Raw genomic sequence first — 15932 nt, 5'->3', positions numbered from 1 at the left:
CTCGATTTCGAGGTCTCATATTTATGTATTTTTGTATATTAAATCAATAGTTTCGTCATTATCTTGCTTATCAATAGACAAGTCACAAGCAGTTGGTATGGTCATTCAGTTTGAAACAATCCTGTTGCACGTGAAGTTTGTTAATGTGTTAATTTTGTTAACATCTCATTAAAAGATAGGGTTATTAAATGAAGTTCTCCACCCCCACCCGACCCCCCTGTTCTGTTTGTTTTGTGCCTCTTTATCGTATGAGTTATTATAGAGTGCTATCTTACTGAAGCATGCCGTAAAAGATACACACTCCATCTGGTTACATTATACTTACAGCGGGCAAACCAGTCGTCTGACTATATATATCATGCCATACGCTAAGCAAGAGCAGAAAGTACCACTGCATGGAACAGAACATTGAGTCGTCCTAAAAGTAAGGCGGTAATTAATTGAAAAAAAAGAGAAGTTAGGGGAAAAAGTCAGTTTAAAACCAAAAGAGAAATGTTCAGATCCCAAATAAGATGACAAATCTAGTCGCCATTAACGATCATACATTGGCGTCAGCGGGTACATCACTAACGCTCTACCTGCTACGTTAGGTCTAATTAACCTACCAGTTAAAGGGCTGTATATAATAAAACCATCGTAATCGACCTGTCCGACACACCGGATCCAGATAATGAGAAGTAGCCAGCATGATCCAAGCAGCTATATCGAAATAATCCTGTCAACGGTCAATTTTATAGCAGCAAAGTGTATGTCAGTCTATAAGATCTGCTGCTATTATAAAGTTTTTGTGTTTAAGGGATAATCACCATTTCTCGCCTAACAATATTTATCTACACTGAAGTTTTTATGTTAGTAATTACATTGTATTTACTTCATCAAGAAACCTAAATGTGCGATGTAGCTGCATGTTTTAATTTAGTCTTTGAAATGTGCTTGAGAGTTATATCCATGTCAGAATATATGATATTATATGATATTTATTTTCATAATTATGTTAAAAAGATGTGCCACATAGTTTTATGGTTAACTTAATAAAAATATAAAATGTTATTGAAACCAATAATAGCGTGTTACTGTAATTTTCATGCATAATGGTACAAATGTGTCTGCTCAACTATAACTTGAAATACTAGTAATCATTTTTCGTTGCTATTTAGCACTTTTTATTCAATTTATTGCATGTATTTCTTCATATCAATTACCCTTACAAAGCACAAATGATATGAAGTGATAAAAAATCATTTATATATACTTTAATTATTTACCGCTCAGTTTGTATTATTATCTTTCCCTTCCATGTCTCATTCACTTGATTCTTAAAAGAAATTTTAAAATGTCCTCTCAATATCCAGTGTCTAACAAAGCTAATCATATTCCTCAAATTTCACTTAAATCAAAAAGTTACAAGTGAGTTATTGCTTGGAAAAAAAGATCAGCTACCAACATACCTTACGAAGAATTTGTCAAACATTCGATAAAACCTGTCGGAACAACCACAGGCGTCTGCATCTGGTTTTGGAAAAATAAAATATCCTACCCCTACTATATGAACAAGGTAAGACACTCCATGAACCGGAAGTTGAGGGTACGCTCCAATTGACTTTGAAATTAAATTTGACGATAATTATGAGTGTCCGCTCGATTAATCAACGTACCTTAATTAAGAATCCTCTTTTTGCTATGTATGCCAGGTTTTTGTCGCGAAGTTACGTGTTTTAAAATATAAAACAAGACACCAAGTATCCAAGTAGCGGACGATGCATCAACTATGGAATGGAAGTTGATCTTTCAAGCAAGCAGTTAATCTGATTGGTGAATTAAATTAATTGACCAATCGGATTGCTTTGTGCAACTACTCGCTTGAAGAGTTCCACTTCCGTTCCACAGTTGAAGTATCGAGTGTCTCACCTTGTTCAAATAGTATGGGTAGGATATTTTATTTTTCCGAAACCAAATGCAGACGCCTGTGAACAACCTTTTTGTGATGGTCTGAAGTTTTTTACTCTGCTGGTTATGTATATCGGACAGTTTGATTGAAAGCTGACGATCTGTCAATTCTCAGAAGAATACTTTTAAATTCTCTATCGCGGTAGTCATAGTGTATTGTAAATATAACGTACAGATAGGGTCTGTGATTACACCCAATTGCTATCACTTAAAACTTGGAACCGGAAACAATTGTTAAATGTGTTATTGAGATACCCAAACAGTTTTGAGTACAAGGGTAATTTGTTAAACCTCTGAACAAAGAATTGTATCACAATATTGCTGAGATATCTATTTAATTCAGAGATAACAACTAAATGTCTCTAAACTGTTATATAGTGTTTCTGTTTGTGGTGGATACTTTTATCTTTTATAGGTCAAAGAACATGCGTACAATCGAACAACACCTTCAGCAATATTAAGGCAAAACGCAACGATGGTTAGATGAAAATTTATTTTTTGAAGATCGAAAATTGTCTTCGTGCCTTTCTAATAAAAACGAATACATCACAACGATCCTGACCTAATTTTCAATGAATTCAAGTGAGTTGTTGCTTTGAGCAATAACTAATCGCCATACTTAATGAGCTATCGAGGTTTTACGAAACTAAACAGAAGATCACAAACATTTTGAATTACACATCGTCTGAAGTTTTCTTCCATGTAGCTATAACAACTGCCAACTTAAAAGGAGTTCATGAAAATGTATTCCTAAAATGTATGATACTGCTTGATGTCACGCAAAGACAAGTGGATAATTTTTGGCATGTGTACAAAGGAGTATTTTTCCCAGAATCATATAGACCAAACTACGAATCATTTAATTACGAATCATTTATAACACACGTCGACAGATATCATTTGAGAACCATATCGCTAAATCAACAATATCAAAGTGCAACAGCAGTCAAAAGAAAGATAAATCAAATCTACATTTTGTGGTTTTATCGAGACTGGGACCTAACCGTATAAACATAGCAGATCTGCACACCTTTTCGAAACAAACGGTGCTCTTACATAGTAAAGTGTCATTTTTGTTTCTGACAAAACATTCATAAAATAAGTTTTTGCCTGGATCTTCTTAAATATTTAACTATATTACAAATAAAATGCTGAGACGTTAAACATGATTGACATGTTTACATTACTATTTCACTTCATTTTAAAAGGTTAGGCTACATTACATACCTTTCTGTGCTTATTTACATATCAACGTGATTTCATTGTTTCGTTGTCATTGCTACTAAGATAATATTCTAATCATTTTGATAAATAAAACATCATTAGTTGGTTTGTACGTTGCTTGGATAGGCGATACAAAAATCATGAATATATTATGCTAAAAAGATCGGATTTAGAAGCGGCTCATGTTTGCTGAATATGTTTGAACATTCTAGACATATCCTCTTGTGTACAACACGTGATACTTAATTTGATATATAATCAGTACATTGTATGCATAACAAAAGAGTTTTCACTTATATATGCACCATGTTCAAGGTGTATAGAATTGCATTGCTATCATCACGAACCACTTCTATGTTTGTTCTATTTACAAAACAAATGGCTACCCCCATAGATAAGACTAATATATTCGGAAAACTATAGATAGATGTCAAAATAAACTAGTGGGAATCGTCAGGCTGACTTGTTTTTTAACATATGTGTTATGTGAACAATGGATTTTTCCAATTAACCGATTACACGAAACTGAAAGTATGATTCGTTGCACACAGGAGAATATGTCTAGAATGTTCAAATATTTATGATAAACATGTGTCGCTTCTAAATACAATCTCTGTAAAATAATATATTCGTGATTTTCTTATTGCTTATCCAAGCAACATACAAACCAACTAATGACTTTTTTGTTAAATGATTAAACTATTACCTTAGTACGTGTAGCAATGACAACAAAACAATGAAAGAAATCACGATGATATGAAATACACATTTAGTAAAAAAAACCATTTTGAATCAGCACAAAAAGGCATGCAAAATATCTTTGTCGGTTTACAGAATGTTTCTGTTTGTGGGGGATTATTTTATCTTTTAAAGGTCAAAGAACATACGTACAATAGAACTGTCCTAGACTTCGTGCCTTTCTAATAAACCGGACACAGCACAGCGATCCTGACCAAAGTCTTAATGTGCAAAGAGCAATAACTAATCGGCATACTAAATGATCTATCGAGTCAAGATCCAAGATTACAAACATGTTGGATTATACATTGTCTGAAGTTTTCTTCCATGTAGCTATAACAATTGCAAACATAATATAAGTTTGTGATAATATTTCTAACAGTTTACGATACGGCTTGATGTCACGCAAAGACAAGTGCGTAATCTTTTGTCATGTGTAAAATGGATTTTTTTCCAAGAATCAAATAGACCAAATTACGTAATATTTAAAGCACACGTCGACAGATATCATTTGAGAACTGTATCGCTAAATCAACAATATCAAAATGCAATGGCAGTCAAAAGAAAGATAAATTAAATCTACCTGTGTTCAAATTTTAAAGTGCTATGATAGCAGTGAGATATCATCACAAACCCCATGGGTTCGTAACGCTTACAATACCTGGACTATGACTACACCGATAGATCGCCAGCTGTCAATCACGCAGTCCCATATAAATAAACAAGCAGAGCAACAGAATATGTTTATTCCGAAAGGTTGTATCGATGTTAGACAAATTCTTCGTAAGGTAAAAATTGATAGCTGATCTTTCATTCCAAGCAATAACTCACTTGTATTTTAGGGATTTAAAAAAAATGAGGATTTGAATTTTTTTTAGAAGCTGTTCATTAATTATTTGATTTTTTATCAAAGGTTTCCGAATAATTATCGCACTTCTTGACTTCGATTTAGTCACGTTTCTGTATGATTTACAACAAGATTCTTTTTCAACATTCTTCTAAATCATGAAAAAAAGACAGATACGGATATTGGGACTTTAATGAATGCTTCATTGATCCTTTAGTATATTGATCATCTCCCAAAAAAGAGCAAAATCATTTGAATATATTTGTAACGAAACAATTGATTTTGAGTTTGAGCCAGAGTTGGAAATTAGCTTGTCAGCTTTAATTTGTTTATATATCAAAACAGAGTTGCTGGGAATGTTTACAACAACGTGAAATGATGACGCGAAAACATCAACAAAGGGGTAAGTTTACCTTTAATTAGCTTTGTCTAAGTCATATGCCAAATTTACACTAAATTGTATTTGGAACCGATACTTGATTGTAAACCAGATATGTGAAATGCATATTTATGTTAGAAATGTTAATACCCGATTTATGCTTTTATAACAATTGAGTTAAGACTGCTTTTCTATAGCAAGATCGTCTGTAAATTAGGACTGACTGTATTACCTAACGTGATGTTTGTTCTGTGATGTGTATACATGACTTTATTCCTAAGACGGTTGCTGTATATTGATGAGGTTTTATCAAGCTAGGGGTTGTTAGCGAGATTGACCTTGATGTTATGATGGTAGCTGAAATGACTGTACAGACATTTACTGTAGTCAGACCTTCTTTGCTGCGACGTCGTCTATTGTAGTCATTACGTTTTTGCTCAGACTCTTACTGTAGTCGTGACTATGTTGCTATAACTCTTATTTTCCGTAGTTATGACGTCGTTGCTATGAAATTCTGTGTAGTCGTGACGTTGTGACGTTGTTGCTATGACATATATTGTACGCTTATTTTGATACATGTCTTGTTGCTATAATGTTTGCTTTAGTGAGGACTTGTTGTCATGTCGTTTATGTTAGTCATGTTAGTCATGACTTTGTTGTGAGGCCGTTTTCTGTAACATGACGTTGCTGGTATGACGTTTACTGTAGTCATGAACTTGTTGCAATTATGCTAGCTGTAGTCATGACTTGTTGATATGATGCTAGCTGTAGTCACTGCGTTGTTGCTATGACGCTAACTGATATCAGGACATTGAGATGACGTTTTAAAATTTGTTTATAGGATCAAGTGAATGAGACATGGAAGAAAATCATAATAATATAAACTGAGAGGTGAGTTAATTCTTCTTACTTTATTAAAATTTCGCGAAAGGTATTTCAAATAATTTTGATATTCACTATATATCATTATTGTTTTGAAAGGGGAATCGATATGAATATACACATGTAATAAAGGTAATAAAAAGTCCTAAATAGCAACAGAAATGAATTACATCTATATACAACCTTAATCCTCGTCTTTGTACAAAGTCATAGTTAATAATAGTATGAGACATGTGAGGAGCACAAACGATACGCAATTCAAGAGCTAGAAGGAGAGTGGAGGAAGATACTATTTCCAAATACGTAACTCCATGTAAATGAACTGTGTCAGTATTTGATTAATGATGCACTGCCCTTAAAGACTTTATTTATTGATTATCCATTAAACAATGCTACTATAAAATAGCGACAGATCAAATTAACTGACATTCACTTTATTTTTTGCTGTAAAGCTTGCCTTTCACAAGACTATGTCGCTATGGCCACTGTTACACAGTTCTTTCGTTGGTTGGTTGGTTTTACTTTAAGTAGTTACACAAGAAGAGCGTATATACTTGCTGACTCTAGTGCATGATCGTAAAAGGCAACTAAATTTGTTATCTTATTCTTGTGATCTGATCATTTCTCTTCCCTTAACTGACTTTCTTTCTAAGTTCTCCTTTATACAAATAATAATCACCTCACTTTTAGAACGATTCCAGGTTCAGTCCCCTAGCCGAGACACAGTATAGTCTATAACAGTGGTAGTTTCTGTTCTTGCTTAACGTACGGCATGATAAAGGGAATGGGACGACTGGTTTGCCCGTTACCAGTATTATGTGTCCGGGTAGAGGGTGTATCATTTGCGACACTTTTCAGTAAGAAAGCACTATAAAATATCAAGACTCCTACAATCAGACACACCACGGATTCTTCCAAAACACAGAACAAGTGAGGGTTGATATTGTCAATAAATGCCCTGACTCCACGTGCTACAGGATGGTTTCCAATCTGAATAATTACACCAACTCCAAGATAATGACGAAACTATTAATTTGTAAATACAATAATATATATATATATATTGGAGACCTCGGAGAAATCGAACCCTGTCGTGCATCCAGGTAGGATAACATTCAGCGAATTATAAAAATTTTATTCCTGATGTTTTTTTTCATCAGAATTTATAATTAGATACAATTAAAATGGGATTTAACAACAGCCAAAGCCGTATGTTCACGTCACGTAGCATTCCAAACATGTCCTTTATTATACACTATGTGTGCCAATCTGATGTGTTATTTAAAAACGAATCATCAAATAACAATACCCTACTACCTTTGTCATAAATACCACTGCTTTAACTACAACCTGTGTGTCAGTGATATTCTGAATATTGTAAACAGATTCAATAGGTTTTTTCCAAACGCGTATATCAATACGATACATAGATTTTGTTTGTTTAAAGTCACACTTTACGTAACTATCAACAAAAAGTTACAGTTAGATTCGACCCCGATATAGTATTTAGTGATGTAGTTGAAATTAAATAATACCAAAGAATATTTCCATGATTTCTTATGAACTTTGGTAGAGCAGTAGATACTTGTAAACATGTCTTCACTTTAAACTGGTCGCCTTAGAAGTTACGATTATTGCCGAACGGAAGTCGGAAAGTTCATAACCCGTTCTCGGAAGAGTTCAGACAGACGTTACGTAGTTACGGTAGTCACATGACGTTCTCGGCAGTGATGTTCAATATTTATTTGATTTTTATCAAAAGTTCCGAATCATTATCGCTCATCTTGACTTCGATTTATTCACGTTTCTGTAGGAATTACAACAAGATTTTTTTTCAACATTATTCTAAATCATGAAAATAATGACAGATACGGATATTGGGACTTTAACGAATGCTTTATTAATCATTTAGTATATTGATCATCTCTCAAAAAAAGAACAAAATTATTTGAAAAATATTTGTAAAGAAATAATTAATTTTGAGTTTGAGCCAGAGTTGGAAATTAGATTGTAAGTTTTTTGTTTATAGGGCAAAGAGTTGCTGGGAATGCTTACAACAATCTAAAATGATGACGCAAAGAAATCAACAAAATGGTAAGTTTATCTTTAATTAGCTTTGTCTAAGTTATATGCCAAATTTACACTAAATTGTATCTGGAACCGATGCTTGATTGTAAACCAGATACGTGAAATGCATATTTATGTTAGAGATGTTAATACCCGATTTGTGCTTTTATAATAATTGAGTTAAGACTGCTTGTCTATAACAAGATCGTCTGTAAATTAGGATGACTGTATTACCTAACGTGATGTTAAGACATGACTTTATTCCTCAGAAGCTTGGTGTAGGTGGATGTGGTTTTATCAAGCTAGGGGTTGCTATGATGGTAACTGAAATGACTGTAATTTTATGGCATTTACTGTAGTCAGAACTTGCTACGACGTCGTTTACTATAGTCGTTACGTTTTTGCTCTGACCCTTACTGTAGTCGTGACTATGTTGCCATAACTCTTATTGTAGTCATGATGTTGTTTCTATAACTCTTACTGTAGTAATGGCCTTGTTGTTATGACTCGTACTATAGTCATGACGTAGCTGCTATGATGCTAGCTGTAGTCAGGACCTAGTTGCTATGACTCCTACCGTAGACATGACGTAGCTGGTATGATGCTAGCTGTAGTCAGGACCTAGTTGCTATGACTCCTACCGTAGTCATGACGTAGCTGGTATGATGCTAGCTGTAGTCAGGGCCTTGTTGCTATAACTCGTATTGTAGTCATGACGTAGCTGCTATGATGCTAGATGTATTCAGTGCCTTCTTGCTATAACTCGTACTGTAGTCTTGAAGTAGCTGTTATGATGCTAGCTGTAGTAAGGGCCTTGTTGCTATAACTCGTACTGTAGTCTTGACGTACCTGTTATGATGCTAGCTGTAGTAAGGGCATTGTTGCTATAACTCGTACTGTAGTCTTGACGTAGCTGCTATGATTCTAGCTGTAGTCTGGGCCATGTTGCTATGACAGGTACTGTAGTCATGACGTAGTTGCTATGATGCTAACTGTAGTCAGGGCCTTGTTGCTATAGCTCGTACTGTAGTCATGGCGTAGCTGCTATGATGCGAACTGTAGTCAGGACCTTGTTGCTATAACTCGTACTGTAGTCATGACGTAGCTGCTATGATGCTAGCTGTAGTCAGGGCCTTGTTGCTATAACTCGTACTTTAGTCATGTTAGTCATGACGTAGCTGCTATGATTCTGGCTGTAGTCAGGGCCTTGTTGCTATAATTGTACTGTAGTCATGGCGTAGCTGCTATTTTGCTATATGTAGTCAGGACTTTGCTGCTATGACTCGTACTGTAGTCATGACGTAGCTGCTATGATGCTAGCTGTAGCCAGGGCCTTGTTGCTACAGCTCGTACTGTAGTCATGACGTAGCTGCTATGATGCTAACTGTAGTCAGGACTTTGTTGCTATAACTCGTACTGTAGTCATGACGTAGCTGCTATGATGCTAACTGTAGTCAGGACTTTGTTGCTATAACTCGTACTGTAGTCATGACGTTGCTGCTATGATGCTAGCTGTAGTCAGGGCCTTCTTGCTATAACTCGTACTGTAGTGATGGCGTAACTGCTATTATGCTAGCTGTAGTCAGGACCTTGTTGCTATGACTCGTACTGTAGTCATGACTTAGCTGCTATGATGCTAGCTGTAGTCAGGTCCTTGTTGCTATAACTCGTACTGTAGTCATGACGTAGCTGTTATGATGCTAGTTGTAGTCAGGGCCTTGTTGCTATAACTCGTACTGTAGTCATGACGTAGCTGCTATGATATTAGCTGTAGTCAGGACCTTTTTGCTATAGATTTTACTATAGTCCTGACGTTGTTTCTATAACACTTACTGAAGGCAGTACTCTGTTGCTTTGATCTTTAATATAGTCATGACTTTGTTTATGATGCTAGCTGTGGTCAGGGCCTTGTTGCTATAACTCGTATTGTAGTCATGACGTAGCTGCTATGATGCTAGCTGTAGTCAGGGCCTTGTTGCTATAACTCGTAGTGTAGTCATGGCGTAGCTGCTATGATGCCAGCTGTAGTCAAGGCCTTGTTGCTATGACTCCTACTGTAGTCATGACGTAGCTGTTATGATGCTAGCTGTAGTCAGGACCTTGTTGCTATGACTCGTACTATAGTCATGACGTAGCTGCTATGATGCTAGCTGTATTCAGGGCCTTGTTGCTTTGACTTGTACTGTAGTCTTGACGTAGCTGCTATGATGCTAGCTTTAGTCAGGGCCTTGTTGCTATAACTCGTACTCTAGTTATGGCGTATCTGCTATTATGCTAGCTGTTGTCAGGGCCTTGTTGCTATAACTCGTGCTGAAGTCATGACGTAGCTGCTATGATATTAGCTGTAGAAAGGGCCTTGTTGCTATAACTCGTACTGTAATCATGAAGTAGCTGCTATGCTATTAGGTGTAGTCAGGGCCTTGTTGCTATAACTCGTACTGTAGTCATGGCGTAGCTGTTATGATACTAGCTGTAGTCAGGGCCTTGTTGCTATAGCTCGTACTGTAGTCATGGCGAAGCTACTATGATGCTAACTGTAGTCAGGACCTTGGTGCTATAGCTCGTACTGTAATAATGGCGTAGGTGCTATGATGGTAGCTGTAGTCAGGGCCTTGTTGTTATAACTGACAATGTAGTCATGACGTAGCTACTATGCTATCAGGTGTAGTCAGGGCCTTGTTGCTATAACTCGTACTGTAGTCATGGCGTAGCTGCTATTTTGCTAGCTGTAGTCAGGACTTTGCTGCTATGACTCGTACTGTAGTCATGACGTAGCTGCTATGATGCTAGCTGTAGCCAGGGCCTTGTTGCTACAGCTCGTATTGTAGTCATGACGTAGCTGCTATGATGCTAACTGTAGTCAGGACTTTGTTGGTATAACTCGTATTGTTATACCCCTATAAAATAGTTCCTATATAAACTCTATTGACAAAAATGCCAATAAATTAACTGTTCCGACGAGCGGTCCAAAGAACTGTTAAAATCGACTGTTAAAATGTGCTGTTGGACCGGAGTGACGTTACACCTACAATTCGTGACGTCAATGGTATGTCAATGCGACGTCAATCCTCTTATCGTTTGGTAAACAAACATAATGGCGGAAGGCAGCACTCGATTTGCGGAAGCAACAGAGGATGAAATTCAGAAGATTCTGAACGACCGTGATAGCAAAAACACTAAAAACGTTATCAGAACTGCTGAAAATCTTCTTCATGAATACTGTGAAGTGGTTGGATGTACAGTTGGATCGTCCCTTACCAATGTTACAGTGGACGAATTGTGTGAAATCCTACGGAAGTTCTACTGCGCCGCAAGAAAAAAAGACGGCAGTATGTAAGCTAAAAAATCCATGATATCTATAAGATATGGGCTGCAAAAGTCCTTTGAGAAGTCCCATGGCATCAACATAATCAACGACGTCGGATTTAAGACCGCCAATGACGATTTCATGCCAGTATGGTAAAAATCAAGAAAGATGGAGCCGGCGAAGTGAAACACAAAGAAATCATAAGTGAAGCAGATATGAAAGTTCTGTATGACAGCGGAGTGTTCAGCACAGAAACACCCAAAACTCTACAACAGAAAGTATTCTTCGAGTTGATGTTATACTTTTGTAACAGAGGTAGAGAAAATTTACGTAACATGACCAGAAATGATTACACAGTGCAGTCTGACGCTGACGGCAGACGTTATGTTACATGTAGTGTGTCGAGGCTAACAAAGAACCACAGGGGAGATACTGCTGATGATGATAAAGATGGGGGCAGAATGTATGAGCAACCAGGTATGTAATGTATTTTTTATTCCAATCACGAATGCCCATAAGTGCCGAGATAAGCTCTACAACGGGCAATCTAAATTTCCACGTGTCACCTTTTACTACTGTAATTTGTCTCAACCCACTCGCCCCACGATTATCCAAAAGATACATTTAAACAACAAGGTCTAGGTTATTCGGTAGTTAATGTTTACATTATTTTTTTTTCAGGAGACCCAAATTGTCCTGTTGCAAGTTCTGAGAAGTATTCAGTAAAACTGAATCCACTATGCGATGCGCTTTGGCAGCGACCCCGTCAGTCAATTAAGGACGAAAGTCATGTTTGGTACGACAACATGGTACTTGGTAAAAATAAACTAGGGTACATGATGCAGTCCATAAGTAGTGAGGCTGGGCTCGGAACTACATATTCCAACCACTGTATTAGGGCAACATGTATATCTATGTTGGATGAATGTGGATATGAATCTCGACACATCATCGGCATATCAAAACACAAGTCAGAAACAAGTTTGAAGCACTATTCATCAAAATTAAGTAACACGAAGAAACGAGAAATGTCATATGCTTTAGCAAGGAAAGTTGTTCCACAACCTTCAAGCTCTGTGCAACCACCAATCAAGGAGATTGCTCCAGTAAATGTAGTTATACCCAACTCACATACACCTCACGAAACTAAATGTTGTGATGTGCTGGATATAGATGACAAGGAACTAGCTGCTTTGCTTGAAAATCCGGATGTGCTTGGAAGTATAGAAAATATTCCACAGCAAAGTCATACAAAATCAATTTTTTCGTTCCATGGATGCAACATCAACATTTATAATAGTTGAATGTGAATTTGTTCACAATCTTGTGATGATACTGTAAGTGTTAATTAATAACTTTGAAATATATAACGGTATCTTATAATGTTACATGTATGCTATACACGTATTTTTCATTAATTGTTACAATAAAGATTCAGCTTGGCAAAGACTATGTATTCCATGGACAGGATGAACATTAACACTCACAATAATTTAAATTGAATAAACTCAGACTGGTTTATTCATTTTAAGAAGATGCATCTACATGTAATAGGAAAAAACAACACAAAATTCATTGTTTCGTGATGTGGTATTATGTTGTATTGTTATTTGATATATTTGTTAAAGTGGTTTAAAATAATAAATTAATTACTCTTTAAAAATGTTTTGAGTCATTGGGGTATAACAAAACAGTTATCGACTGGGTTTTCGGGCAACAGATGATTTGTTGGACCCTCACACAAACTGTTGCCCTCGGCCTTCGGCCTCGGGCAACAGTTTGTCTTCGGGTCCAACAAATCATCTGTTGCCCTCAACCCCAGTCAACAACTGTATACTGTGGTCATGGCGTAACTGTTATGATGCTAGCTGTAGTCAGGGCCTTGTTGCTATAATTGTACTGTAGTCATGGCGTAGCTGCTATTATGCTAGCTGTAGTCAGGATCTTGTTGCTATGACTCGTACTGTAGTCATGACTTAGCTGCTATGATGCTAGCTGTAGTCAGGCCCTTGTTGCTATAAGTGTACTGTAGTCGTGGCGTAGCTGATATTATGCTAGCTGTAGTCAGGACCTTGTTGCTATAACTCGTACTGTAGTCATGACGTAGCTGTTATGATGCTAGCTGTAGTGAGGGCCTTGTTGCTATAACTCGTACTGTAGTCATGACGTAGCTGCTATGATGCTAGGTGTATTCAGGGCCTTGTTGCTATGACTCGTGCTGTAGTCATTCATGACGTAGCTGCTATTATGCTAGCTGTAGTCATGGCCTTGTTGCTATGACTCGTACTATAGTCATGACGTAGCTGCTATGATGCTAGCTGTATTCCGGGCCTTGTTGCTTTGACTTGTACTGTAGTCTTGACGTAGCTGCTATGATGCTAGCTTTAGTCAGGGCCTTGTTGCTATAGCTCGTACTGTAGTCTTGACGTAGCTGCTATGATGCTAGCTGTAGTCAGGGCCCTGTTGCTTTGACTTTTTTGTAGTCATGACGTAGCTGCTATGATGCTAGCTGTAGTCAGGGCCTTGTTGCTATAACTCGTACTCTAGTCATGGCGTAGCTGATATTATGCTAGCTGTAGTCAGGACCTTGTTGCTATGACTTGTACTGTAGTTATGACGTAGCTGCTATGATATTAGCTGTAGTCAGGGCCTTGTTGCTATATCTCGTACTGTAGTCATGACGTAGCTGCTATGAAGCTAGCTGTAGTCAGGGCCTTGTTGCTATGACTCGAACTGTAATCATGACGTAGCTGCTATGATGCTAACTGTAGTCAGGGCCTTGTTGCTATAACTCGTACTGTAGTCATGACGTAGCAGCTATTATGCTAGCTGTTGTCAGGGCCTTGTTGCTATAACTCGTGCTGTAGTCATGACGTAGCTGCTATGATATTAGCTGTAGTCAGGGCCTTGTTGCTATGACTCGAACTGTAATCATGACGTAGCTGCTATGCTATTAGGTGTAGTCAGGGCCTTGTTGCTATAACTCGTACTGTAGTCATGGCGTAGTTGTTATGATACTAGCTGTAGTCATGGCCTTGTTGCTATAGCTCGTATTGTAGTCATGGCGTAGCTGCTATGATGCTAACTGTAGTCAGGACCTTGGTGCTATAGCTCGTACTGTAGTCATGGCGTAGGTGCTATGATGGTAGCTGTAGTCAGGGCCTTGTTGTTATAACTGACAATGTAGTCATGACGTAGCTGCTATGATATTAGCTGTAGTCAATGACCTTGTTGCTATGACTTTTACTATAGTCCTTTCTATAACTCTTACTGAAGGCAGTACTGTATCGCTTGATGTTTAATTTAGTCATGGCTTTGTTTCTATGATGCTTACGGTAGTCATGATGTTGTTGCTATAATGTACATTTTAGTCATGACGTTTTTCGTCATGCCGTTGCTTCAATGACATTCTCGGTAGTCATGACGTCGTTGCTATGAAATTTTGCTATGCTATATATTGTACGCTTACTTTGATACAAGACTTTGTTGCTATGATGCTTGCCTTAGTGAGGACTTGTTGTCTTGACGTTCATGACTTTGTTGTTATGCCGTTTTCTGTTACATGACGTTGCTGCTATAACGTTTAATGTAGTCACCAACATGTTGCAATTATGCTAAATGTAGTCATGACTTGTTGATATGATGCTAGTTGTAGTCACTGCGTTGTTGCTATGATCCTAACTGATATCAGGACATTGTTGCCATGTCGTTATCTGTTCTCGGGACTGTTGCTATGATGTTTACTGCAGTCATGACCTTGTTCTTAAGATGCTAACGGAAGTCATGACGTTTTAACTATGACGTTTACTGTAGTCATAATTTTGTTGCTATGACGTATAGTCCTGACTGCTATTATCCTCACAGTAGTCATGATTTTAATGCTACGACATGCTTGTCGTTTTTATGACGTTTATAGTAGCTATGACATTGTTGTTATGACGTCTACTATAGTCATGAACTTGTTGATATGAAGCTAGCTGTAGTCAGGAGTTTGTTGCTAAGACGCTTACTGTAGTCAGGACGTTGATTCTATGACTCGTACTGTAGTCATAAACTTGTTGGTATGACTACTGTAGTCACGAACTTGTTGCTATGACTTTTTCTGTAGTCTTGAACTTGTTTGTATGCCTCGTTCTGTAGTAATGACCATTTTGCTATGACGCCAGCTGTAGTCATGACTTTGTTGCTATAATGCTAGCTGTAGTTATGACTTTGTTGCTATAATGCTAGCTGTAGTTATGACTTTGTTGCTATAATGCTAGCCGTAGTCAGTACTTTGTTGCTATGATGCTAGCCGTAGTCAGTACTTTGTTGCTGAAATGTTAGCTGTAGTCAGGACTTTGTTATGATGATATATAGTGTAATCAAGAATTTGTCACGATGACGTACGGTGTAGACAGGACTTTGGTACAATGACATGGTGTAGTCAGGACTTTGTTACGATGCCATATGGTGTAGTCAGGACTCTGTTACGATGACATATGGTGTAGTCAGTACTCTGTTACGATGACATATGGTGTAGTCAGGACTTTGTTACGATG

The 15932-nt window shown here is 37.3% G+C and overlaps 2 protein-coding genes and 1 pseudogene across 2 annotated transcripts in view; 2 read left to right on the top strand and 1 right to left on the bottom strand.

Moving 5' to 3' along the window:
* Nucleotides 1–1744, bottom strand: part of LOC138330566 (transient receptor potential cation channel subfamily M member 2-like) — a 38638-nt gene extending 36894 nt beyond the window's left edge. Inside the window, exon 1 of the mRNA XM_069278138.1 lies at nt 1656–1744. The gene's annotated coding sequence lies outside the window, so the exon portion shown is untranslated. The remainder of the gene's footprint in view (nt 1–1655) is intronic.
* A 2852-nt stretch (nt 1745–4596) lies between these two features.
* The window catches only part of LOC138330530 (transient receptor potential cation channel subfamily M member 5-like), an 89091-nt gene continuing 77755 nt past the window's right edge, over nt 4597–15932 (top strand). Inside the window, exons 1-4 of the mRNA XM_069278100.1 lie at nt 4597–4697; nt 5102–5159; nt 5977–6026; nt 8047–8111. Of these exons, the coding sequence (XP_069134201.1) occupies nt 8084–8111 (28 nt within the window). The 5' untranslated portion in view covers nt 4597–4697; nt 5102–5159; nt 5977–6026; nt 8047–8083. The remainder of the gene's footprint in view (nt 4698–5101; nt 5160–5976; nt 6027–8046; nt 8112–15932) is intronic.
* LOC138330539 (uncharacterized) lies at nt 10847–12924 on the top strand (annotated as a pseudogene).

This window comes from Argopecten irradians, chromosome 1, assembly GCF_041381155.1.
Source record: "Argopecten irradians isolate NY chromosome 1, Ai_NY, whole genome shotgun sequence".
Classification (NCBI taxonomy): domain Eukaryota; kingdom Metazoa; phylum Mollusca; class Bivalvia; order Pectinida; family Pectinidae; genus Argopecten; species Argopecten irradians.
The sequence above is the reverse complement of the archived record's forward strand: the minus strand, read 5'-3'. Positions and strand labels throughout refer to the sequence as shown.